This window comes from Chelon labrosus, assembly GCF_963514085.1.
Source record: "Chelon labrosus genome assembly, contig: SCAFFOLD_54, whole genome shotgun sequence".
Taxonomy (NCBI): Eukaryota; Metazoa; Chordata; class Actinopteri; order Mugiliformes; family Mugilidae; genus Chelon; species Chelon labrosus.
In genome coordinates this window covers 156,662-184,081 of record NW_028181734.1, presented here as the reverse complement: position 1 = coordinate 184,081, position 27,420 = coordinate 156,662, and the positions used below count along the sequence as shown (strand labels likewise).

General features: G+C 43.2%; 3 protein-coding genes across 4 annotated transcripts; 1 reads left to right on the top strand and 2 right to left on the bottom strand.

Moving 5' to 3' along the window:
* Positions 1 to 146: 146 nt before the first annotated feature.
* Positions 147 to 4,824, top strand: LOC311509757 (galectin-related protein B). Of its 2 annotated transcripts, XM_084575189.1 has the most exons (4): positions 147 to 621; positions 978 to 1,063; positions 2,109 to 2,289; positions 3,982 to 4,824. In XM_084575189.1, exons 1-4 carry the CDS (start codon positions 595 to 597, stop codon positions 4,123 to 4,125), a joined length of 438 nt encoding a protein of 145 aa, XP_084431315.1. In that variant the 5' UTR covers positions 147 to 594; the 3' UTR covers positions 4,126 to 4,824. The 2 variants fall into 2 exon arrangements, with proteins under 2 accessions (XP_084431315.1, XP_084431314.1); XM_084575188.1 differs by lacking the exon at positions 147 to 621 and having other exon boundaries at positions 934 to 1,063.
* Positions 4,825 to 7,178: 2,354 nt separating this feature from the next.
* Positions 7,179 to 10,577, bottom strand: plek2 (pleckstrin 2). The gene is made up of 9 exons (XM_084575165.1): positions 10,325 to 10,577; positions 10,027 to 10,191; positions 9,412 to 9,596; positions 9,240 to 9,331; positions 8,953 to 9,140; positions 8,759 to 8,860; positions 8,402 to 8,485; positions 8,157 to 8,235; positions 7,179 to 7,669 (listed from the first exon to the last, which is right to left on the bottom strand). The coding sequence occupies exons 1-9, from the start codon at positions 10,376 to 10,378 to the stop codon at positions 7,530 to 7,532; spliced, it is 1,089 nt and encodes a 362-aa protein (XP_084431291.1). The 5' UTR covers positions 10,379 to 10,577; the 3' UTR covers positions 7,179 to 7,529.
* Positions 10,578 to 13,175: 2,598 nt separating this feature from the next.
* tc2n (tandem C2 domains, nuclear) lies at positions 13,176 to 26,947 on the bottom strand. Its single transcript, XM_084575183.1, has 12 exons — positions 26,424 to 26,947; positions 25,356 to 25,438; positions 25,073 to 25,276; positions 24,318 to 24,488; positions 23,871 to 23,950; positions 21,943 to 22,012; positions 21,582 to 21,682; positions 20,925 to 21,041; positions 20,143 to 20,334; positions 16,145 to 16,259; positions 15,856 to 16,055; positions 13,176 to 14,809 (listed from the first exon to the last, which is right to left on the bottom strand). Exons 2-12 carry the CDS (start codon positions 25,414 to 25,416, stop codon positions 14,699 to 14,701), a joined length of 1,422 nt encoding a protein of 473 aa, XP_084431309.1. The 5' UTR covers positions 25,417 to 25,438; positions 26,424 to 26,947; the 3' UTR covers positions 13,176 to 14,698.
* Between the last annotated feature and the right edge of the window lie 473 nt (positions 26,948 to 27,420).

Sequence of the window (27,420 nt, the reverse complement as noted above, 5' to 3'; positions counted from 1 at the left end):
GAGGGTTGAATGCTAAAACCTAGATTTGAGACGTATTATTTTAGCTGATATTGGGTTTACATATAATAGTTAATGACATATTCTTAAATATAGTCACATTTAAGTAAATTATAGTCAGACTCATTATATTATTTTACCCTCTATCTGCATTATGAAGTCCAAAAGTGTAAAGACATGATGATATAGCAACCTACCTCGATGTTAATGTTGCGATATTGTGAGTTTAACGAGGTGAATTATGGTCAGTGAAGGCATCATCCTCAGATTGAAGCATTGTGTGTAATCAATGAAAATGCTGATAGGCTGCTGATAGCAGGGAGTGGAAAGAGACTAATATGGCAACAGTGATTGAATCCAACACATATTCACCTTTAACTAACTTTACACCCGATTTACTTAGAGTGAGTTATTATCAGGAGCCTGAGATTGATTTCCCTCCTGCCTCTTGTCTCCCTCCATCATCACCTCCAAACTGGGAGCCAGTCTCTATGACAACGTGGTGCAGGCGGGGTTTGCCAGCTGGAGGCAGAGTCGATCAGTCCTCAGTTGGCATCGCGGCTCGAAACCTCCACGCTGCATCACGCCCCGGGTGGAATGGAAGAAACGGACAAGAAAGAAAATGTACGTATAGCCTCATTTTGCATTTCGCAGTGCATGACATTTCTGCAGAACATAGGATTCAGTTTAATTCATTTATAACCGCTCTGCATGTTGAAAGAAAGAAAGAAAAGAAAGAAATATGCAGCTGAGTCACTGACTGTTTAAAATCCGGATCAATAAGGCTATTGTTCCCATCGGTGCCACAAATTACAACGCACCGCCGATTAAGACGCGGATGAGGCAGCGGCATGCGTGCACTCACATCCTCATCATCCTCATCATCATAATAATAAAGTATAGTTTCGTCTTGGGGAGCTACACAGGCCTCATCCTGCATGTGTACCCCCAGATCTGAACGTTTATCCATTGTTTCACAGGGGGAGTATACCGGAGAAATAAAAGGTGGGATGCGGCCTTCAATGAAACTAGTTGTTATGGGTATCGTTAACAAAAAGCCCAAAAGGTTAGTACACACGCCTGTTTTCACTGAAGGGTTTTTATTTCATGCGTTTTATTCATGTATGGCTGCACACGCGACGTGACTGGAAGTTGGACTACAATAAAACTAAAGCAGATGCAGCTGTTGTCTGTGTTTGAGCGCACACACCAACCACCCAGCTAGTTCTTATTTTGGGAAAAAAACAAACAAAAAAAAATATCTTTACTCTGCCAGAGCGTTTCCTAATTAGGTTAGTCTGTGAATATGCGTGGGAGAGCTGCAAATCCCATGAAATCTAAAGAGTCACTGTGGAAATTTTTTAGCTGATAGCATCAGATGGCTGTTTGTTCAGTCAGCCGGACAGTTGCTTGAAGTAAAAAATGACAATAGCGTGCAAAAAATAGGCAGTTATTTTTGGCTGCAGGAACTCTGAGAGGGTTTTAAGGACACATGATCTCTAGGGACCCCTTTTCCCAGATTCTGAATTTAACACAACCTTGTTTTCCATCTTTTTGCTGAAACATAGATTTACTTTTTAATTCATCCAAACACTGTGCTGCTGTATGTAATCAGGCTCTGATCCTGTTAAAATGCATTTAAACGCTGTAAACTGTGACAACCCAAGAGCCAGATTATAAAATGACGATGTAAAATAGTACAGACATTTGATAAAAGTCTAAAGGAGCAATGCTATACTGTTAAAAATCTTTAATGCATAAGACGTTAAATGGATCTTCAGTAGAACAGCCTCTGTAAATAATCTTTTATTAGTTGAGGTGGAGCTAGTTTTTACTGCTTTATGTGATTCCTTACAGTTTAATCTGCAACAATTTGTCATATTTTATTAACTTTAAAGTGACATAAACGCACATTTTTATTTATAATACTTTCTGTCTTCAAGTTATTCTGTCTTCTTTCCATTACATTAATGACAGTAGAGACCAGGAGATGTCACTGTTCTCCAAAGAATCTATTCTTTCGAACACAAAGTCAAACAGACAGTCTCATCTTTTCATTCCTCTCCTTAAACTTTCCTCCTGCGCTGTCTTTCCTTTTTGGGTTTCCGCAGCATTGAGGTGACTCTGTCCAGTAAGCCTCAGGAGGAGGACACGGAGGGCGATGTGGGCCTGCAGCTAAAGGTCAGCTTCATGGATAAGGCCGTCCAGCGCAACGCCCGCCTGGCCGGAAAGTGGGGTCCGTCGGAGAATACGCTCTCCTTTTTTCCTTTTGCACCTGGAGAAGCCTTCAAGGTACCGTCATGACCTCTGAGACTTGGGGTGACGTCTGGAGCAGGTGGCGGTGATCTGTATAGAAATGCGGCCCAGTTTCCTCAATCTGAGCCAAAGCAAAGCTGATACACGTGTTTCATAAAGTCTTTGCATCATCCCAAAATTACATTAGAAAATGTTTCACCTCCTGTTCCTGTTAAATCTGCCTCTTACTGTCAAATTGATTTTGCACTCTCAGCACTATATGCAATGTTTGGTTACCCCAGTGACAAGTTATATTTACAGTGTTTTGTTCCCAAAATGTGTTGAAAGACTTTCCTGACTCACAAAGCATTCGCAAAAGTTAAATATGGAAGACCATCTGAAGTCTTATTAAGAATATCGAACTCAGAGATGGCAAGTTTTCCTAGTGACAGTGACTTATAAGAGAAGGACTTTGAAAGTGAGCGCTGGAAATAAAAAAATGAAAAAAAATGGCAGAGACAATGGGATCAGCTGTTATAACCAAGACTGAATAAGTGTAATGTCAACACCTCTAACTACGGATCAGATGATTGTCGGTTCAACCCACTGGCTGACTCTAGTGGTTTGGGAATCAGCTTTGGGACTGTGAGGTCACTGGTTTGATTGCTACTATTTCTATGACTGAGAACTTGCTCCTTCGGGACGATTGCATGGCGGCCCCCTGCTCCAAGTCCACCCACTTGGAGAGAACTATGTGTCTTGTATGGGTGTACATAAACACAGTGTTAAGAAGAACTCCACACTGCAACAGCTCCCTTTTTGCTTGCACATAGTTTGACCAAAACTGGCTGCATGTTCTGGTTCCTGCTTGTGTTGCAATGACATCACAAAAACAAAAGGTTATCTTCTGCCTGCTCCGGATGTTTTACAAAAAGGAAAAACTATTTTTCTAATGTGTCTTCGTTTGGGGTCAGGGGTGCACTGCGGCAAAAATCAGCCCTTTTTGGTCTCTTGAATGTGTAGACCAACTCTTTAAAACAACGTGCCTTAAGCCATGCAATGAGTTAACGGGAATCAGTGAGAGTGGACACATTAAGGGGTTGGTGTTTAACAATGTGAGCGGGCCTAGCCCTGTGTCAATTGGGCCACTGATCTACTGGTTTTATGGGCCGGTCAGACCAATATGTGTCGGGACTGTCGGCCCAAACAGGACGTCGGCCCACCGGGAAAATGCCCGGTATTCAAAAGTTTTTATTTTTGTTGCAATACCACAAGTGGCCACTGGGAGAACTGCAACCGTATTTGTCGCAGAGAGTTGGTCTGGATTCATTCCGTGGGGAACTGATTATGCTCCAACAAAGATCTGCCCGGACAATCAGATAGTTTGGGCGGGCTTTATGAGCAGATACATGTCATCTGAGCGCCAGCGAGTTGAACGACAGAATGGCTCTTATTGGTTTTAGGATTATCGAATTGTGTGGGGTTGTTTTTTTGCTGCATTGGATGAAACGTGTATTAGTAGACTTATATTCTGTTTAGGATTCTGTGTATCTACACTGGGCTAGTATGGACTAGTGGTGTTGCCAAATCCAAAAGCTTGCTGCATATCCACAAGTGGCCAATAACTGTCTTAAAATGAGTTTTTATATCAAATAAATAAGTCTTTGCTTGTTGCTTGTCTCTGTTGCAGCCCCAGTTTGGGACGATACAATATGCATAAGCTGACTTTACTTTCTCTCTGTCTCTCAGATGGAGATCGTTTGTGAGCACCAGCAGTTTCGCATCTTGGTGGACGGGCAGCCTCTGTGCGGCTTCTCCCACCGCCTCTCCCCGCTCGCCTCCCTCACTGCCTTACGAGTCTTCGGCGACCTGCAGCTCACCAAGGTGGCCTAACGCCGGCGCCTCGCCCCACTGACGGCTAACAATAGGACGGCGTACGACGCATAAGATTAGAATATATAAATGAGGGGGGAGGGGGATGTTGTGTTTCCATTTCCAAAACAGTGCTACACCTGCCTCGTAACCAAGACAAAGTGCCTTCACTAAGATTACCTGTCTGGGGACTTGAAGATACTGACTGAATGTAACAGTCATCATTGATGTCTTAAATCAAATGAGGAATGTGATTTGAACTGAAGCTATAAAGTAATGGGATCTAAGCTACAATATTTTCCCTGAAGTGTCGCTATAAAAGTGCCGCCTCAGTGATTTTGTGATTTAAGCAAAAAAAAAAAATTGTTTTCAGATCTTGGATTTCTCTGGAGTTAACCTTTGAAAGCACTTATGTTTACGAGCGCCTGCGTGAAGGTGAATGTTTCTGAAACACACAGCAGAGGTCGCCGTTCTGCGCCCGACTAAGAACTCTAACAGGTGTGATGATGTAAAACAGTTTAAACACAGTAGTGCATGCCAGCGTGTTTCATTTCTGTCAGTGTGTGGGAAGGATGTTATTGCGCCATCGTTAGCTTTGTCTTATATAAAAAAAAAAAAAAACACTCCCAGCAGTTTGTGTACCTTTCATTTACCTCTAGCACTTTTTATGTGAATGTTTCATATCTGACTTAACCTTCACTGCAATAAATAATCACTTTTATTGTTCTCTCTTGCCGTATTCCGCTCTGTGCTCGAATAACTTGGAGCCAATCCAACAACCACCGCCACAGCGCCCTGCATCACTTGGGGAGGTTGAGTTACTTATGATTTCACTTGAATAACAGCTCAGGTTGAGTCATTCAGATAAAGGCCCGACTCAGCTTGCTGAGTGGGAGTGTCCGTCTGAGATTGCAGGGAGCGCCTCAGAGAGCCAGCTAAAGTTGTTTGGGTGGCTGGGACAAACACCTCCAGAGCTTTTTTCTAGCCTCTACCTGTTGTGACTCTACTTTGTTTGGATCCCAGTAAAAGAACCGCATAAAAGAAAATCCTGTCTTTAGAGTTCACTGAGTTCAATTTGAGACTTCTTCTCAGCACGTACATGTTTCATGACCACATGTGTGACTGTGACAGTGACTTCTGAAGGTGTAATTCTTTGCTTTGGTATCAGTGGGTGGATTAACTAATGATAAAGGACTGGACAGCTTCCTGCATCACCTGTCCACACTCACAACAACCCTGTTTTTTAGTTTGTGGTCACGTCTCTCAACGGCATGCTGATACCAAATATAGTTATTTAAATTTAAGACTTTTTAGTATCTTATGAACAAGTTCAGTGCAGGTTAAGACTTTTCAAGACCACTGCACCCTACACGTACAAGTACAGCAGCATTACAGGTAAAATACACGTTAAGCATCAAAGGTAAGTACTTCTTCAGAAACAAATGATTGAGCATTTTGTTGACGGAGGTTAGTGTAGATTATTTGATGCACAGTTTAGTAGTTTGGTCCAGTCGTTCATAAATTAAAGTTTGGGCCGTCTTCGCTGAGTCGCTTATCCTATGAAGGGTCGCGGGGGCCACCTACGGCCAAATTAGAATCACCAATGAACCTAGCGAGCATGTGTTTGGAAGGTGGGAGGAAGCCAGAGCACCCGGAGAGAACCCATGCAGACACAGGGAGAACATGCAAAGTCCGCACAGAAAGGCCCCCGTCGGCCTGGATTCTTGCTGTGACCGGTCTGAAACCCCCAGAGGAAGCCTGAAGGACAAACTTCCTTTTAACAGGAAGAAACCTTGAGCAGAAGCATAGGCTCATATGGAGGTACCCAACTGCCTGAGGCCGGCCGGTTAGAGACAGAAAAAGGAGAAGAAAAGTAGATCCGTGAAATTACTAAAGGGACTGGAAAGAAATTTCTGTCTTCATTAGTTCTGTTTGCAATCAACTGCACTTAATCTCAAGCTTTTTAACAGTGCGCTGTTTGCTTACTTTAGGTTTTCATTTGCTTTTAACCGTACACTGTTTTATGACATGCAGACATTAGGAGGCTAGTTTGTTTGCTTTGTTTGGCGTACTCATCTTTATTTCTTCCCTGGGTATGGTGTCCTTCCCGGTGAGCAAAAAGGCGTAGCTGGAGCCAGCTCATCAGACCGTACCAAGATCTGAGAGGGCATGGTGGGAATTTAAATGAAGCCAGATTTACTCTGGATTTAGTTGCACTTCGTGACTGTTTGATCAAACCGAATGCAAAACACAAAGCAGTCAACAAACAGGATTTGAGTCCCTTTGTGTGTCGTCATGTTCTGAACTGTTATATTCCATTTACCTCTTTTAAAGGCCTACGTAAGTTTGCAGTTGGACTGTTTTTGCATTCGTTGGGTAAAATAAAGTCCGCTTTTAACAAACGTTTAGAGGACAATGGCTGTACTAGACTTCTGAAGCTGACTGCTTTTATTTGTAAGGGTCTTCCAACAACAGTCCAATAACGTAGAGAAGCACTATTTTAAAGGGGAACTACTGTTTTTTACAACTTGGACCTTATTTCTAGCATAAAATGCGATCGTTTACTCACCACTATAACTGCTAGTTTTTTGCAACATTGTGGACGAACCATAGCAGTAGCACACGGCGCTCAGAGATGACATCATCGAGGTCAGAAGACATCATCCGGGGTCTGTAGGTCAATCTATAGACCCCGGATGTTGATAACAGCTAACTCCAGACTCAACGGAGAATAGCACTAGCGTATCATAACAAAGTATTGGCGAAATGAACGAGTTTTGTGGCAGATAATACGTTATTTAGAGGCAGCGTCTCGGTGCCCCATTCACTCCCACTATATGGATATACGTGGATCTAATTATCTCCTGAACGAGTGCAAATGATACAAAAGTTATATGGGTGAGTAAACGATCGTATTTTATGCCAGAAATAAGGTCCAGGTTGTAAAAAAAGGTACTTCCCCTTTAACTTCTAACACTGTGCTGAATATTTTTATGGTTATGAAATGAGTAAATATCTTCATCTGCAGTGGTAGAGCCAAACAAAATGACAGATTTCTTCTCTGAATTCTATAAAAATTAGAAGGAAGCAGCAGAAAATGTAAATTACTAAAAATTCAGTAAATTAACTCTTCACCTCTGGTTCCTTGAGTTTTATAAGATTCGTAGTCAATACGATTGTGTTTGATTCATGATTGTTTTTAATGATGAAAAACTTTCAACTTAAATACAATGATTACAGGAGAAACTGCTACAACTGTTGGCTTTTAAAAACTTTGTTTTTACCAACTCTAAAACAATAATCAAAAGTAGAGACAAATGAACAGAGACGGTACGACATTCACAGAATGTGTAGATTCATAAGAACTCGAACGAACGCGCTGATCTGATGGGGTTAAAAAACAAAAAATAATTTAAAAAAAAGTTTTAACTGGAGGCAGTCGTCTGCTCTCTGATGGCGTCTATCCAGTCCATCTTCTCCTGGTGAGTCGGAGCCTGGATGAAGTAGTGTGTGTCGGACTGAGTGATGATTTTAAACAGGTTGCCTTGAATGTTGCCTTTCACACCTGCGTGAGATAAGATATCAGGGTCAGTAAAGTATAACTAGGTGAGGACTGATATGATAGAGCTGCTTCTGATGGACTCACAGTGTGTTAGTCCATCTCTGAAAACTATTTCTAGTTGGCTTAACAGCTGGTAGTTTTATGCAAATTAAATTCTGAGGACGATTTTGAGCCATGAAATGGATTAGGGAGTCAAAATAAATTCTAGTGGTGTGTTTCTCATAATGAACCTGCAAATAGAATTGATAATATTTCATAGAAGACTTAATATAAAGACTTGAATAAAACTCATTATTGAGAATGTCTAGGCCGCCTTTGTTCCTCCACACGATTTCGTTTTTTAAACTTTTGTAATCTCTAAGATCAACAAACAGTTATCTCCCGACGATAAAAGAAACCATCATTGCTCATTCTTGATCCTACGTCACAATAAACTGTTTGAACCTGCTTGGAAACTGAGAGGTTACTGGAGTGTGAGATGGTGATTCACCTGAGGGAACTCCGTTGTCATCCAGAGAAGACACCAGACACCCTCGCAGTGAGAAGCCGCCAGCGGGGCTGACATCATCCTGGCGAGTGATGTAAGACAGGAAGAGGATCAGACTGAGTCTCACACACACTCCTGACAACCATGAGTAATGTTGGCTCCACAGCAAACAAACAAAACAGCTGATTTCATTTGATTTCTTGGGTTTGGAGCCTACTGTGTGTTCGTTTGACCGCCTGTGCACTCACCCTTGTTGGGTCGTAATAGTGAAGGAAGGCCGGCTCTGAACGCAGCACAAACAGTCGCACTTTCCAGTTTTTCCTTCGGTGCCCCTGAGGTTAAAGATTAGCTGAGTGTTAGTTTGACTAATCCATTCAAACATGAAATGAAGAAGCTAGACAGAACCACACTGATTTCCTCGCTGTAGTGAACAAGATCTAAATAAGAACATGTTTTGCTTTGCCAGCCGATGGAAAAACCTCTTTTGTGTGACGTTAATACTTCATCCAACTATAATGTGAAATCCTTTAACGGTGGAAATCAAGAATCTAATTACTCATAATGTTTTCAACATCTTAACCCTTAAGCCAGTTCTGCCTGTTTACCTGTTTAAGCAGGTACCCTCTCTTTACCACTCGCCCACTCAGCTCCATTGCCGACAGTGACATCTCCACCTTCACGCTGCCTCTCTTCTTCAAGCTTTGAGCCTGCGATTGAGCAGAAACATGGCATCAGGCCTTCTCGAGAAACTCTGCGACAGGAGGCCCAACGCAGTCAGGCTTACTGTAGTTGCACTTACAAAGCTGTACAGCGCGGTGGAGTCGTCCATGAACTGCTCGCTGAGGCCGGCCGTGCGCAGGGCCTCCACGCTCCTCTGGCCGACGGTGCGCAGGAGGCCCTCCTCCAGCAGAGCAGAGGCCAGCGTCACGGCCTCCACGCGGGTCAGGACCAGCTCCATGAACACCAGCCAGTCCACCACCGCTGAACCTGCAGGGACGTTAGTGGCAGTTTATTGCACTGTTTTAATGCACATCTTCCCCCTCTAAACATGTTTAGATAGAGCTGAAATGTAAAGAGGTGGCTCACCTGAGAAACAGTTGCTGTAGGTGCTGCCCTGCTCCACGTGGTTGCTCATCTTGATACCACTGTGGACGTCATACATGGAGTCCAGCACCTTGCTTTAAAGAGAAAGGAGGAAACATTTAGACAAAACCTGTGGGGGCGATCCTGTGGGAGGGATTTTGCCAACGAGGTTCACCTCAGGTTGATGTTGTGCGTCTGGGATCCCGCGGGTTCCTGCTGGTCGGTCGGCGTCCCGCCGCCAGTCGCCTGCAGCTTGTCGATGGCGGCGGTGATGTCGGCTGCCCACTCGTCCCTCTCTTCTCTGGAGCAGGCCTCCAAAAAATGATCCACGCCGTGCTTTGTCTGCATCTTGAACACCAGCTATTTAAAAAAAAAAAAGAAAAACACAGATGGGAGAGTTCTTTTAGAGCCAGGAAACTGATTACACGTTGTTCAGAGTAGATGATGCAGATCAGGTCTGGGCAAAACCAAGACCTGAGGCAACACATTTTCTCCTCGAGTTGGGTGGGAAGCGTCAGCCGGTGCAGTCACACCTTGGTTAATTCCAGCAAAAACAAAAGCATGGAAAAACATGTGGTGCATCCATGTGCAAGCAGGAAACAGCACAAAGCACATCTGTGTGATTGTTTTACACAATCCACAATCAAGGAATTGTCCTTTTAAATTGTTATTTGGATCTAAACTGTTGGTTTTATCAGTGTAAATGTTCTTCAACAGTTCAGTTTCAATCCAAACGCAGTGCTCAACTCAACGGTGGCTTTTCTGCGACGTTCAAACGAAAATAACTCACCGGGCGATTTTCATACTCCAGGAAAGGACAGGTTATCTCGCAGTCCTTCAGCAGGATCTTCCCTCTTTGACACGAGTCCCTTTTGCCTCCTTCATATTTGTAATACAGCAGCTTTTCTGGAGTCAACACAAACCAGCGGGCCTTCCAGTTGTGGACAACGTGACCCTGCGAGCACACGATCAGAAGAAGTTATCACAGATTTACTCTTTACTTTGACGTCCTTCCTCACACCATGACCCAATGATCTGTCTTTTACAACATGTATATTTATAATTATTTCATAACAAAACCCTCTTACCCTTTTCACCAGGAAGCCCTCTCTTAGAACAGAGATGTTCTTGTCAGCGTCCATGCTCCTCAGTGTGATCTTGGTGGACTGAGCTCAGCCTGTTTGTACCTGCTCGGGGGTTTTGATAGCTGAGAGTGAATGCGTCACCCTGCTCACACCCACATTCACACCCACTTTGCTCAACACTTTGCGTGGGCCCTCCACTGCTGCAATTTCCACTCATTAACACAGGAGGGCGAGCTGGCTCCTCGTGTGAGGCCGCTCTGAGTGGCGTGCTCCCACTCCACAGCAGCTTAATCAGTTTTGGTATGAGAAGAATTCAGATCCTGGAAATAAAACCGTAGGTAGGGACCGGAGATCTTTATCCCGTTTTGATTAAAGAACAACTGGTGGTCGACCTCCGGCTTCGTCTCCTGTGCAGCAGCTGCAGCCAATAGGGGGACAGCTGAGCTCGGATCTCCTTCAGATGTTTATCCTGCAAAAGGAACACATACCCAGTTAATGAGGCTATACTAGAAGCAAGCACTGTTACCTACGGCCCGGCTGCTGCAGCCACCTGTGGCCCTTCTACTTTACTCTGCTTCCTCTCTCTCTCTGTTTCCTGCTTCCTGTTTGCATGCCAGAAAAGGAGAGTCAGTTACTTTGACTCCAGCATCATCTCATCTTCTCTTCCAGTAACCTTCCAAACCAGAATTTGCACAGCTGAACATATGTGGAGCACACTGGTACATTGAACTGGAAGATAATATTCTGATGCGTTATCTGACAGTGGCGTCCAGACTGAAGTGGATCTACAAAAGATTAGCTTTGAAAAGTAGCATGTACGCTCACTTGCCAGTTCCTTGGGTACCGTGGTGGAAACAAATGCATTCTAATATAATAATCCAGCTCTAAATTTCAGCATTTGTTTAAAGTAACTAAGTTGATTCAGCTGTGGTTTCCCTTTAAAGGCTGTGGCTCGTGCTATTGCATTGGATTGTGTTGTACCAACTCATGTTTCCATTATTTTGACAACCCCGTTGTACTCAGTGGGCTAGACTAAATAACAGAAACACTTCACTTTAACAGCACCACACACTACATCCTCCAGAATGATCGTCCACTTGAGTTTTTTCAACACAAACTGAACATTAGAGCAGTCACGAAGGAGGGTTTAGTGCAAAACTGATCATTTTTTCCTCATCGGTTGAGACTGATGAGGAAAAAATGATCATTTATTTTGATCAATTTATTTTTTTGTCTAAAACCAAATCTGGAGTCCAAAGAGTGATCGGGGTCTGAAAACTTTCCGAAGCCTCTTTTAACAACAGGAAAACTTTAAATCAAGCCGAGGATGGAAATGTACAAACAGCAGCGTTTCAAAGTGGGAAGGACGATAATGTAAAAGCTTTTCATTCTGCACCTTTTACATGAAACCTTTTAAGGTCAGAGTAGGAAATGAGTTCCACTTAGGTGTTTTTAGTTTCAGAGTCATGTTGCAAATCCTGGCTTAGTGGTTCTAAAAACTTTTTTTTTTCTAGCACGTCTGCTTCATAAGCCACAAAAAGGTTCAGACGTCTCCATTCCTTACTGTTTTTTACCACCTTTTTCAATAATTAGCAATGATCCAGGCTGAATTTTACTTAAATACAGGCAGGCACTGTCCAGGTGAAACACTTGAATTTCTAAAATAAGAACGTTTCAGCTGACAATTCCTTAAAATTAAGATGAAACGTCACCAAATTTGTTCTCTGGAGGAATTTTAGCCACAATCTGTGTCTGCACTTGAGAGGAAGACAGTTTAATGAACCCTCGTCACAGCCAAGGGTCTTGCAAAAAATCTCAGTTGTTTGGATGAAGGCTGCACTCACTCAAGTGGAGGTCCTGCAACTGCACAAATAGATTCACCTCTACGGCTCGCTGGGACTTTTAACGGAGCTAAGCCAACATTAATGTTATTAATTCCACTTGTGCATCTACTGCTGCGATAAGCCAAAACCTTCTGTCCTGTGAAAGGCTGATTGTGTTGCAGAAAACTTAGACAGCGCTATAGAACTGAAGGGATTCTTTCAGTGTGGAGAATCAGATTTGTTTTAAAGACTACTTCTTTTCTGCAGCCAGATAAGATTTCCTCCGACAGTTTCTCATGCACAAAGCTTGTTTTGATGAAAAAAGCACCAGGAGGTTTTTTTAGAGTAGCTGTAACATCTCTGTTGTGTCTCCCAGGCGAGGAAACCTGCAGGCATGCAGTTATTAGAAAACAGGAATGTGCCGAGGACTCGGTCGGGGTGGCAAGCAGCCAAGAGAATCTGTAGAGCACACAGAGGGAACAATATCCCCAAATCCTGCTCCTTGAGACTCCAGCAGCTTCCGTGAGTGAGAGTCTGTCACGCTCCTCTGAAGCCAGAGCCCAGTGTTTGGTTGAGTCACGTGTTAAGGTGTGTCTGGAATGTCCTCTGTGTAACATTAACCATAAATCAAACATTAATTAAGACAAAAAAGAAGGGTGATGGTGTTTTGGCATGCCCGGATGTAAAGGGCTCTGACGCAGGTCGGCTCACGTGGGGCTGCCGGTTGTCCTGGCCACACGCACTTTAAAAGGCAAACACTGGCAGGACTCTGTTTTCTTGGCCCACACACTTATTGTTCGCTGGGTGTGCGTTTGTGTGACCACGTCCACAGCTGGTCACACAGAGCTGCTCGGGTCTCAGTGTTTAAGAGGCTGAAATGGAAAACAGGATCCCCGTTTGGGACGATAAACACGCCAGAAATGTAAAGTAATGGATCACCTGAAAAGCAGCACACATTGCCAAATTTTATTTTTGGACACGTGAACCTGACATTAACATGAAATTGTTCGGCCTTTTTCCACCATCAGCAAATGCCATTTTCTGTAGTTGTTCTTTAGGTGCTGAGGGTGAGATTGGCCCGTACACAGCAGTGGCTTTAAATTGCCTTGTAATAAGTGGAAAACGAAAACAGGATGTTCCAGGGTCAGGTGGCGAAACGCCGTGGCAGATTCTCCCGCTGTTTGCCTGGAGGTTTCTCAATGAGTGGCTCCTTCAATAAAAAGTCACACGGTGGTTTATGATTGTTGACCTGTTTTACAAGAGCTGCAAAACTGTTGATGGACGTTCTGTAAGGGTTCCTGCAGAGTCAAATATGTTCCTTTAGCGCACGCCATTCGTTCAATAAACACACATCACGTTTCAAAAAGACACCTACTTTTAATCACGCTAAACCTTCAACATTAAAACTTTAAATACAGTTTAAAAAAAAAAACATTAAAGTGCTTTCGTGAAAAGAGCACAGCTAAGGTTTGATACATGTGCTGCTCCAGTAACATGACATCCTGTAAAGTTAAATAAGGTGAGGGGGAAAACCTTCCAGCTCACCTTTTAGGAAATTAAAGGATAAGTTGAGAACATTTCTTTATTTTTGCGGAAAAAACGAAGAGGTGTTAGAGGCTGCAGTTCCTCAAATGGCCACTTGAGGCTGTCTACGAAAGTGAGTAAATGTTAAAATGTCCATTTTTACAGCAGAAATAAACTTGTTTACAGGCTGGTACAAAAACAGCACTAGTCCCCTTTTTATGACACCTGTTTAAATTATATAAAGGTTTAAATATAAGCATATTTAAGGGTGTGGCTGCTTTCAGTGGTAGGTAGGCGTCATTAAACTTTGCTAGGTATCTCCCTGGACGCCATCCGTCCACTCAGGCTCAATCACGCTCCACGTCTTCGCCATCTTTTTGAACTAGCCAGGAGTTAGGAGGATTCAGACACTGCCAAGATGGCGACCGCCACAGGCACAGCGCTGAGCTTCAAAATCAGTCTTCAGGAAACAGCAGATCCATTTTGCTGTAAATGCATTGCTGTGCGTATTGCAGGAGACCTTTTTTAAAACGTTCCCCACACTATATAATGTTTAATAAAAACCCAAAGTTTCTTTTTTATGGGTTTGTTGTCAAAAGGAAACAGAATATGACTAGCCTTATCCTTTGAGATGAATCTTATTTACAGACTAATAATACAAAAGCAAATTTGGCTTTATGGTCTTAACTCTATCCACTTTTTCACTAAAAAGCACTGATAAACTTATATAATGCAGTTTTATTTGCAGCTAAAAGCTATGCAGTTGTGTTAGCTCAACTGCTTTTAAGAAAAAGCCTTCATCTAGTTCAAAAGGAAAACGCTTTCCTGAACACACGCTTTGTTCGGTAATCAGCTCCCCCCCGAGCATCCACAGCACGTTCAGCAGTTTACAGTCCGCTCCATCGGCTGATTGGAAAAGTAAGCAGCAGGCGAAGCCGGACCTGCAGCACTAGAGCGTTACGTCAGTTGTGCGTGGTGAAGAAGAAGGAGAAGGAGAAGGAGAAGAAGAAGTCGGGGTGGGGGGAGAGGTTTAGGATGAGCTCAACCTGTGCCACACCGACACCACTTTCTCCGGGTGAGCCATCGTGTCCTTCCACTGCTCCACGGCCTGAGGGACAGGGCTGTCGAATCCCAGTTGAACCTGCAAGAAAAACCACAAAACACAAAGAATGAGGTGATTCCTAATGTTGATGTTGATGTTAAGATGTGGAAGGAGAAGGGTTTTGCTGCTACAGTAATTGATCTGGATCAATCAGCAGCTGAGATCACAGTCTGCTGACTCCTTGATTATTTGGTGTTGGTGCATTTGTTGTTGGTGCAGCCTGCCTGTCTGCTGCAGCTATTCAGCAAAAGTTATACAGTCTTTCTTTCAGGCTAATCTTCACTAATATATATAAACATGCAGGATTTGAGGACATGTAGATGCCGCCAATGTTTCATGCACTTAATAAGTTTGTATGACGGTGAGTTGTTTAGTTTGTTTGAGAAATACATTATTTGTTCCAGGATGTGATAATCTAATGGGCTTTTTGATGAATTAACAGCCTCATGAAGAATTGTTTGACTACTTTTTCTCACCTCATGTTGGATTTCTGAACTAATCCATAAAAAAAACATGGAAATCCGATATTTATATTTCCATAAAAAACTGGTTGAACTTCGGACTTTATCCATTAAAATATCTAAATGTACTTGGCTGAACATGTTTTGGTTAAATTATGTCACACTATCACAAAATCAGCGTAACAATAATCCTACAAAAATAGCTCAAGGACAATGTGAATAAAACGCCACAAAAGGCGTTGGATGCAGAAATAAACCTGTTTACATGCTGGTACAAAAACAGCATTGGTCCCTTTTTATGACAACTGTACAAGGGAGAATTTTTTTATTAACCCACCTGTTTAAATAAAGGTTTAAATATAAGCATATTTAAGGGCGTGGCTGCTTTCTGTGGTTAGTCAGGTGTCATTAAAGCTTGCTAGGTATCTCCCTAGACGTCACCCGTCCACCCAGGCTCAATCACGCTGCATATCTTTGCCAACTTTTTGAATTAGCCAGGAGTTAGGAGGATTCAGGCACAGCCAAGATGGCGACCGTCAGAAGCACAGCGCTGAGTTTCAAAATCGTTACCCCTGTTTATATAATGTTTAATAAAAAAACAGATTTTTAAAGATTTCCACTCACCTGCCCGAGGCACTGTTTCCTCCTGACTGAGCTGCGGCTGTACAGTTTGACTGACAGCGAGCAGGCATGGTTTAAAGAGGACAGGAGGAAGTGGAACGTCTCCATCCACTTACACTGCCCCACCAGGGCCTTCGTCACTTTGGTCTTCTTCTTCATCACCACCTGCCCCAACTGGTGCATCTCCACTTTGACGAAAAACCCTTCAGAGGAAAAAAAAAAGAAAAGGTGAAGCAGCGTGAGCCGTCGCTCATTTAAGGGGTCGGGCGTTTTTAAAGACGGATGCGCTTACCTTGGGTGAGCGGTGAGGAGGACGCTGGGAGGTTTTGGGCGGCCAGGACCTGGAGCTGGATGCGGCCGTTGACCGGCTGAAAGCAGGTAGTGAGCTGGAGCTCGGCGTGGCACACCTAAGAGAGGAATATTCAATCATTTCTTAATAATAAGGCTTTTAATGATGTATTTCTGATTATAAACCAAGAATATTTACACGTTTTAAACACATTTCTTACATGTAATACAACCATAAATGTATTAAAAGTGCATTTACTAACTGACAGCTATGTATTTATGGGTTGTTGTGATAGTGCGAGGTTTGCAAAACATCTTTAAAACATTCTTTCAGGATGATGAAGGGAGGATGAATGCCTGGAATTACGGCGCCTAATTCCCAGGCAGTGACTCAAGGAATGTCACCACGTCTATTTCCCTTTAGCACAGGAGCCCGGGCAGCGATCTCCGCCACGTAATCCTTCTTTCGATTATAAGAATCGACTGAACCACCAAAAAAGTCCGCTATCAAGTTTCATCCAAAGTCCCTTCAGAACAATCGGAGTCAGCTGTCAGGGCAGGCTGTTCGGTGTCACTGCAGGGCCGTAAAACATCAAGGCGACGACAGATCGACCTCTAATGACTGTAATTTATCAGAGGCTAGAAGAAGAAGAGCTGCTGCAAGTTTTGGGGTAAAGCTTGAAGAGTTTAACGCACTCCACCGGGCCCATCACTGGATTTTGTATTAAAACCTGTTGTTTTAAACTACCTGTATTTGAGGTTTCAGATTATTTCCTGCTTTATTTTCCTGAAACTTTTTTTTCCCCCAGGTGTTTCGTGTTTACTTTTCTTCCAGTCTTTCTCCTGCTCTTGCGAGTGTTTGATTGTTTTACCATCTCCTTCCTTGTGTGCACCTTCCTTAATAGAATCACCTGTGTCTCTTTGTCCCGTCAGCCCCTTTGTGTTTACATTATACGGTTTCTGCCTGTCTTAACTTTCTTAACTCATCCTGCCTAGTTTCCTAGCTATCCCGCATTTGGGTGCAACCCGAAAAGCGGTAAATTCTGTGTCTAGTCATCGATGAGTGCGGCGTTCATATTCTCTAAATGTTGCTTTATGGCAGCTTGTATAGAAAAGCGCAGTTGCGAAACCCCAATCAGCAGAAAGAAACGACACTGCCAAACTTTATTATTGAGAAAGCTGATGTAACAGTGACTACATAATTAAACTCCACCATAGTTAAATATAGAAAGATTGTGTTGCCGTCATCTCCTCTCTTCCTGCTTCTGATTTATTACATAATCTTACAGTGGGCTCTACACTTAAGGAGCTGTGTGTAAGGGTTCTCTCATGGTCCGTTGAAAGTTAAAAAACTAATAAATACTGTTTTTTAAAGAAGCCCAGCTGTGGCTCAGATTAAACAACATTCATAGACGCTGTTAATTCTTTAAATACTTCTGCAGCTAACCACACAGTTAAGCTATGCTCGGAAGGAAAACAATGTTTGTCTCCAACCAAACTGAAATATCAATTAACTATTAACTTGGATTGGCTGTAAGATAATGTACACCCACATGCCAGTTCATTAGGCACACCGGTGAAAACAAATGCATTTTAATACCAACGTCCTGCAATAAATCTTTGCTTCACAAAGGTTAATGCATTCAGCAATTGTTTAAACTAACATTCAACATTCATTTGAAGTCTGCTCTGTAGCACAGAGGGTAAGCGACAGAGCGTTTAATTCAATCCAGTTTAACTGCATCCTCTAAAATGATCAGCCGGCTGAATTACCACCGTCCTGACGCTGTTCCAACATAAACTAAAACTTTATAACAGCCATGAAGGATAATTTAATGCAGGACTGTTAAAATATAATGTATTTGCTTACACGAGGGTACATCATAAACTGGATAGGGAGTGTATAACAATTATTATGTCCAGTAATCTGCACTGATGAATGACACAGAACACAGCAACACGTGACTGTATAGTCTTCTTACTACGTAGAGTACACACAGATCCTAAAACCCAGAAAGCTAGTTAGCTGGTTAGTTGCGTAACATTATGGCCACCGTCCTAATATTGTGTAGGTGTCCCTTGCGCCTCCAAAACAGTTGACAGACTCATCGGAGAATGGACATGGGCCTTCTGAGGGTGTCCTGTGGTGTCTGGTAACACAATGTTGTTAGTGGGGGGGCCTTTGAGGGGAGGGGCCTCTGTGGATCATCCCACAGATACTTGATCAGTTTGGGATCTAGTGAATTTGGAGGCTAGGTCAACACCTTGTGCTGTTTTTCATGTTTTTTTTTTTTTTTTGGGGGGGGGTGGGGGGGGGGTTATTTTATGTGTGTGTCTGTGTCCAAGGAGTGTCATTGACATGGGGTGGGGGTGCCTGGTATGGTCTAGGTGGGTGCTACATGTCTAAGTAACATCCACATGAACGAATGCCAGGTCTAAAAGTTTCCCAGCAGAACGTCGAATTGTCACAAGACGGTCGATGTTATTCACTTCTCCTGTCAGTGGTTTTAATGTTGTGGCCGATCGATGAAAATTTAATATCTAAAAGACAAGTAAGACAAGTCAAATATGTTGTAGATTATTGTTAAAAACCAGTCGTGCAAATGAGGAAACGTCCAGCACTGAGGATGAGTCATGTGGTTGGAATGAACGGCTGCTTTCATAAGTAATGAATTAAGATCATACAGGCTCCTGTGTTAAATCGTTCTATGGTGGACCCAAGGGAGATGCGTTTACTGACTCTCACATCTTCTGGAGAGTTCAGTCCTTCAGTATTGTGACTTCAACTATTGTGTCAGAGATCATCCACAGCCTCTGTGCTCGTTTCAACTTGGCCGCTCCAACTTTTTCTACAGTGACATTCACGGTCCGCAGAGCATGAGCTCTGAACCACATCATAGTTCCTGAAGTATAAGATTACATTAGTGTCTTTGAGTGAAATATCTTGACAACTACTCAATGCATTGCTATGAAATGACATTCCTGTCCTCCAGAGGATGAAATGTTAGGATTAATTTGTGAGCATGCATACATATGCATCTATACTCCTACCCGTGGCCTTGCAGAGCTGCTAGCCTTGTTCTCGTCTTAGACTGCCAGCTGTCCTGCTTCTTTTCAAAACCCTGCTGATATTTTTTCTTGCTCCACCGCTACCTGAAGTTCAGCTTGTCTTAAAAGCCTCCACTGATTGACGGTGATTTGGACAATTTTGATCCTTTGTGTCCAGCAGATGGGTGAAATCACAAACTGAATCAAATTGTCCCTCCGAGAACCTACTGATGATTCACCGTCTGATCTCCTAAGTGCAGAAACAGTTTCCATTATGCCGCCACTGGCCAGACATCCATCCATTTATCAACAAAGCCACTCTCCGCTGGTGAAATGGTTTCTGAGGTTTGACCTACTTTCCACGTTTCCAGAATCTGCACTCAGGGTTCCTCCTCTCTAATAAAGCCCGTTTCACAATTTTCCTCATAAATGAATCCCCCTTTCTTGTTCTTCCTGTGATTATGCAACGGACATAGAATTCTGCATCCGCGTTCATATTACCCATGTTCGAGCCAAGAGTACAGCACATGCCAGTGGGGTACAATGCATCACAGGGACAGTTTTATGAGGCACAGTCAGTGCTTTCTCCTTATTTACTGTGCTTATACAAAAGGGTGATAAAAGACAGGAGCCAACAGAGGCAACGGTGAACAATAAGCTGTAGAAGTCTGGGATATTGCTACACAGAGTGACCAACAAATTGTACAACAATTAATATGTTGGGTGTATTTGTGAGGGGCCATCGTGAACGCTGGGTCAAGAAACAAAGCTCAGACTACTTCTAGTTGACTCAGACTGTGTGAGTCAGTGAACACAACATGATATCTCAAAAACAGTCTGATGAATTGTCGCATTCCCTTAAAGATGATTTGTAATCATTAGGTCATCAAGTGATAGATGCCGTAATCTGGACGTGAAACACCCTTCAGTGCTACAAGGAAACTGAACACTTACAGAGGACTTGGACGGAGGGTTGAGTTCCAGCCAGTGCTCCGTCTCCTGCGTCCCGAGCTGCCGCAGGGAGAGGACACACTCCGCCACCGTGCGTTTTCTGGGGTAGCGCGTCTGCAGCCGGAGCACCAAGGCGCTGCAGCGCAACTGCTGGAGACGCAGCACGAACACGAAGGTCTCCATGAAGGACACATCCTAAAAGCAGAGGGATGCATGAAGCAAAGATCAACCAGGTCTTCCGCACAGCTACAACTGCTTGGGGCTTAAACAAACACTGAACAGGCATAACATTATGACCACCTTCCTAATATCGTGTAGGTCTCCCTTGTGCCTCCAAAATAGTTGTGACCCATCAGAGAATGGACATGGGCCTTTTGAGGGTGTCCTGTGGTAGTGGGGGGGGGGGGCTTTGAGGGGAGGGACCTCTGTGGATCATCCCACAGATACTTGATCAGTTTGGGATCTAGTGAATTTGGAGGCCAGGTCAACACCTTGTGCTGTTCTTCATGTTTTTGTGGCTGCATCCTGCTGGGGATGGCTGCTGCCATCAAGGAGTGTCATTGCTATGAGGTGGGGGTGCCTGGTCTGGTCTAGGTGGGTGCTACATGTCTAAGTAACATCCACACCAAAGAATGCCAGGTCCAAAAGTTTCCCAGCAGAACATTGAATTGTCACAAGATGGTCACTGTTTTGTGATGGTCACTTCTCCTGTCATAATGGTCATAATGTTATGGCTGATTGGTGTAAAAACTCTAAAATAACGACGGCTTACGAAGCACCCATACCTCACAGTAGTCCTTGGTCATGCTCTTGAAGTGAGTGGGTTTGGGGGTGGTGATGATGGCTTTAAAACCGATCTTTTGTTGTTCCGTTACGTCCAGATGAAGGCCGAGGTCTGAACACTGACAGGGAAAGAGGACAGAGTCATACATGTGCTGTATAATCGCTCTTATTGAACAGGTTTTGAAAGAAACAAAGTGCTCTACTTTACAAAAATGACATAAACACACTCAAAAGAAGAAGGCTACTTTTGTTTAACCTCACTGCTCTGATTGTTTGTCTAAATGCTCCAGTTGAGAGTTAAAGTGCTGCTCTGGTGTGACATTTAAAGCAGCCCTCATCTCAAATGGGAAAGAGGCATTACATTGGTTTTTGCCCCTTCTCCTTAAGATGCTAGTTCACATCATCGCATTTCAGCCTTAATACTGTAAACAGATACAGTGAACACACCGATCACTATGCTTTATCGCCAATCAGGACACTTCTATTCCCCTAAAAGCAACCGATCCTTTCAAGCGTCCGAGCCGAAGCTAACAGAGCAGCGAGAGGCGCCGACAGAGACCTGAATTCTGGACACACAGAGGGCGCATTGTGGAAAGCTGCATGAGGACACAATGGAGCTTTTTGTCCCCCTTCTCTCTCCTCACTGAGTGTAACCTTACCTGGACCAGGGTGATCCACACCTGCTCCAGAGGCTCCTCATACCTCAGCCGGACGCACACCTTCCCCATTTCCCGCTCGTCCCCGGACAAAGCGATGGATTCTGTAACAGTTTGGATTATTGTGAGCTTGCGTAACTTGATGCTGACGTTATGTAATGCAGGTTTTAATTTCCCGATATCCCCCAATATGTGTTCATGAAACCTGAACATCAGATGAAGAACAACTTTGAACGTGTAAAGTGGACCCCGTTGCTCTCTAAACGTAATCTTTAGTGGCGTTTGTGTTAGCGGGGGTATAGCAGGGTTGGGGGTCTATTACTGAGTGAATCTGAGTGGTGATGGTGGTGGTGGTGGTAGTTACCGAGGCTGCTTTCCATGGAGCCCATCATGGAGGACGTGCTGCTGCGGTTGCTGGACGTGGAGTCGAGGCGCTGCAGGTGAAAACGAACAAAAACAGGCACAGGCGTGAAACTCAGAAAGGTCAACAGCCACAGCAGCAGCTCTACGGGGCTGAGCTTTATCACGTTACTCTTTGAGCTAAATGCTAACACGCTAAATACGACAGAAGGCTTAGTTGCAAGTGTTCTGGACACGGTGGCTGGATTTAATTTCATAAAAATACATCTAAAGACTCAAAACTTTCCTTTTTTATAAGGTTTATAATTAGAGTGAACCATCCCATAGTGCTGTTGTCAACCCTAACCCTAACCCTAACCCTAGGCCTAGGTTGCTGGGGTGACTTCCCATGATGCAATCCTCTCCTCTCTCTCGCTATCTACAAATTCATGCATTGTATGGTGTGTCACTTCTGTGAGCGTCTCCGGCCTTGAGCGTCATGTTTCTGATCTGTGAAACCACCTGTTTTTAATCTGTTGTCCTGGTCCCAATAACAAGTTATCGGTTATCCATTCCTACCAAACAGCTCTGCATAAACATCCAATCTATTACTTCCTCAAGTTAGACATTACGCCAGCTTCTGCTTCTCTCCTCCCTCTTTTTTTCTGTCCGGCCTCAAGCAAATATGCTTGAGGCCCCCCATATGAGCTTAAAGGGACACTGTCACTTTAGTGTTTGCTTTGGCTGCTAAGTACATAAAGTTAATAGAAACTGAGCTTAAAAGTTGCAGAACTATTTTAGTCAGCCAAAGCAGCAGCCAATAATGTTTTTTCTTTTTCCTGTTTGACATTTGCATTCTGGAAACCCCAGATTATTTGTTTGTTATTAGATTTATCGTCAAGGCCCCGTCCTCTTCCTGCTCTCCTTGCTTACTACTGTTTGCGCTCGACGTTGCCAAATTAAACATTTGAGCTAGCCGGTGGCGGGACACCGAGACACGGGGAAAAGCGTCCATGTTTGCTGCTCTGACATCACAGCGTCGCTCCTGAAAGAGATATGTTTATCAAGGTGTTGGCCGAGACTTAAGATTGATTGAAACTCAGGCTTTCATGTTGGGTAATAAGGAACGCTTGACAGGCGTACAACACCACAGCCTTTATTTAACAAAGAAATACACCCTAACTTAGTCATTGTGGTTTATTTTTTTTTTTTTTCTGTTTTGTTTCGTATGACTGATTTAATTGCGCTTTGTACGAGGCAATCAACAGGTATGAGTTCAACCGGAGAGGCTGACAGATAGCCGCTAAAGTAAAGGAAGGAAATGAGTTCGCTTCAAAAGGCTTTTACGATGGACTTTTAAAACTTGCTAATAAAACTCTAAAGAAAAGTTTTATTCTTTTTGCTTTTAAATTGTTAATCAGATTAATAAAACACTTATTTACATACCGTAGCTATGTCTCCATGCTAAATATGAAGTTACAGTCAGTAGCTGATTAGCTTAGCTTAGCGTAAAGACTGAAAATAGGGGAAAAAACAACTAAAAAGCTGGATGCATGTATTTACACAAATATAGTCACGTGTAATGATACTTTTCCCATGCAACTTTCCAAATTTGCCGTTTCACAGATTTTTGTCACATTTGGGCCTCCATACATATCGGTATTATTTTAATCCAGGGGGAAAAAAACACACAATTTCTTTCAGTAAAATGGTTAATTGCTCAAATATCATTAGCTGAAACAATCCAGAACCATGTCTGCATTTGTGTAAACCCTAACCCTTTGTTTTTAAGTGACCTCCTCATTTTTGCCCCCTCCGATCCAAAGTGAAATCCAGCTCGCAAGGCCTGTTTGCCGTGTTCCACCGGTGGAAACTGTAAAACTATATTTAGTCAGGGTTGACACGATGTGCGAAACGCCGTGTGAATACAGATTAGATAGGGAACGGTCTTACCTGCATGTGACTCGGAGCGCTGGACAGATCAAACATGGAGCTGCTCAGTCGCTGCTTGCTGTCGGGCGTCAGGGTAGAACCTGAAAGAAAGAAACACCGGCCTGCGTTAAAGAGGTTCTTTAAGTTATGTAAAGTCATGATAGTGGGGTTTTGTGGTTCTGTCTGCAGGAAGCTGTCTTGGTTGGCTAATACGTGGATTAAAATGTTTAAAAAGTCATTCTGATTACAGGGTATTGTTGAGTGGGTGTTACATAATGATGAAACTGCAAGCTGTGGAGCAGAAACGTGTGATTCATTTGGTGAATATCTACAACAATTTACAATTTACATCAACTAAGATTTCTTTCCACCTTTTTCCATCTTTTTACTCAATATATATTTCTGTTCACATCATATCAAATCCTAACTAGAGTCCAAAATCTTCGGTTGGCGTGTATGAATCGATACCTGGGCTTTGAGGACCGGAGTTTCTGTTCTTCACCATGTCTCTGCGGCTCGAGCCGGGGGAAGCGTACTCCACTATGTGACCCTTATGGAAGCTGGACTCGGGTCTGTAGATGAACGGACTGTTGGCCTGAATCGCTGCCTTCCTCTCTGCATATGTAAACCAGAGTGAATCTGTGGGCAAACGGCACGGCTGGATGTCGGCATGCTTCCATCTGACCACATTATCCGTTTTGTTTAAGGCAATAAATTGTTCTAAAAGTTGACAGATTGCACTGCCTCTGCAGGTGGAAGCTTTTGGCTGCATTCTGCCACTTGAGGACTAAATGTAAGGCCGCTGGGGAACATACTCAGATTTGATTCTGGTTGATTTCAGGTTAAAAACCGGCTCAGTTTAGCAGCAGCAGCCTTTTAGGGCAGCTTTGGCCCCGGTGTTTAGCGTATCAGGTATCAGACCAGTTTCTGTTTCATTGGTACTTTAAAGGTAAACCATCACAAACTCTGTTTTCAAGATAACACCGAGACTGATATAATAACTTGTTGTGTTCGTCTTTTTTTTTTTTAATTACAGCAGGTACTGAGCGGAACAGAAAGCAAATAGTTTCAGTGTCAATTCTGGAAATGAAGGTGTCACTTACACGTATTGTGTTGGGATAGTTTACCAAACCAGCCTTTGAGTTAACAATATCATGTCACATCATGTGTTCAAGATGTTTAGATTGTGTAAATCTATCCATCACAGCTGCTCAGGTACGTACTCTGCGGCCCGGACTGTAGACTGGGGTGCTGGTGCCCTTTGGGTTGGACGTAGGTGGGCTTGAAGGTCGGCAGGACAAACGGCACGTCTCTGCCGTCCGGGGGCAGCTTGGAGAGGAGGTAATCGTCCGTGACACCTGTTCCTCCTTCGCCTGGATTATGTCCAGGGCCTGCTGCCTTGTTAGGAGGCATCTTCAGCTTAATCACTTGACAGAGGAGGAAAACTCTCAGACACGAACGAAACAAGTCTGTCAAAGTCGAACAATTCACAGGACGTCCCGTTACCTTGGGTCTCCTGCTCCTTCTTCCTCATGAAGTTCTTGCAGCAGTTTTTGAGGCACTCCATGGCTACCGCTGGTATTATTTACCTGTGGGAACAGTTGCAGTTCATACAGTAAACACCGGTGATAGCACCAGGACTGGAGCGAGGCTTTACTAGGTACTTAATCAGGAGCTGATAACGCTCCAAAACCATACCACTAAAACATGCACCCAGATTTGGCACATCAATAGATTTAAAAGTTGTCTTTAACTTCTCAGATTGCTGATATATTCTTAAAACCTGTTATCTTATGCCATAATAAAATGTTCAGTGTCCAGATTTTGTGCTGCGCTCAGAAATGTTTCTTACAATACTAAAACGTTTCACAATATTGCTCAAATTCTCTGTGTTACCACCAAATTCATTTGTCCAGATTCGGTCTAAGTGCTCCAAAGTGATATAGCTCTCTTGAATTCCAACATGTATGACATTTTAAATGATTCCACTATTTTTTATTGAGCTCCAAATCACCTACATTTTGTCCCAGTGCCATTCGATGCTCCCAAAATACGCTTGTATCATCCCAAGTTGTGAAAGTGTGCGACCACGAATTTGGAACAAAACTTTAACAAAGGTTTCTCTCACAATGAATCTATAGATACTATCTACTATCTCTACTCTACTCTACTATCTATAGAGCCTTAATATTTGCCGGTGTGCCCAAAACGTGAGGTTCAGCATCCACAAAAGGTGTCTCAACATCCAAAAAAAAATTACAATTACAAGACTGAAATCCCTCCATAAATCCAAACTTTGGCACATCGGTCCCCAAAACGCAATAAAAACGAGCATCGCGCATTGATAATCTGATAACGACACCCAAAGTGAAAATGATTTCATGCCCAAGTGATCACCAACCAGCTCCCTTGACCTTGCAGAGCTTGTTCTGCTTCGTGCTGAACAATAGGGGAATTCGCGCAGGTGCCAGGCGCATAGAACAGAAAGTAAAAATAAAATTAAATAAATAAATAAGTAAATAAATAAAAACACCACTTCATTTTAAGAGAGCTGCAAAGCAAATGGAAACTCACCTGCTCGATGTTTTCGTGGAAAGAGGACAAATGAAGTGTGGACATCCGGCGGCGCAGCTCGCTCCCACCATGCGGACTGGAGAGAAATGCCGCTGAGCTCAGGTTTGTGCTTCACTTTAGTTACAGGTCTCTCTCTCTCTCCTTCTCTCTCTTTCTCTTTCTCTCTCTCTCTCTCCCTCCCTCACTCACTCTCCACCTCTGTAATTCCCGGACTGACAGTGCGCTTCCTTCCCCGAACAGCCGTGAGCGCACCACCGCTTTCTGTTTTGATTTTTGATATTTTTTTTTATCTTTGTTTGTTTGATTACCATCTATCTTCCTTTGTGTGCTCGCTGCTGGTGAGCCGTTCTTTTCTTTTCCGATAACAGCAGCCATGACAGAGGAATTAAAAGAAACCAAGACTTCCCAAAACTCTGCCCTGCTCACAAAACCTTCAACAATTAACTTTAGAAATCTACTCCAACTCTTTCCCAGTGCTAAAATAAAAAGAAAAGAAAAACAAATATAGTCCCAGCAAATGTGAAATGTGCTGCTGATATAATAATATATATTGGCTTTCAAGCATACGTGTTACAGTCCCCAAAAAGTGTCATTTAATTTGTCCCTTAAATTTACTGTAATACCCCCAAATGTATAGTTTATTTGGTATTGGTATAGTCCTCACTTAATTATTTATATTCCTAATGCCCACTGTTAGATCATGATATGCTCACTGTATATCATACTATATAATATAACATATATATATGTTACACACCGATCAAGCAAAACATTATGACCACCTTCCTAATATTTTGTAGGTCTCCCTTGTGCCTCCAAAACAGTCGTGACTCATCAGAGAACACCTTGTGCCGTTGTCTGAGTTGTTGCTAAAGCGTTTTTGTGTGTCTGTGTCAGGCTGCATCCTGCTGGGGATGTCTGCTGCCATCAAGGAGTGTCATTGCTATGGGGTGGTGGTGTCTGGTCTGGTCTAGGTGGGTGCTACATGTCTAAGTAA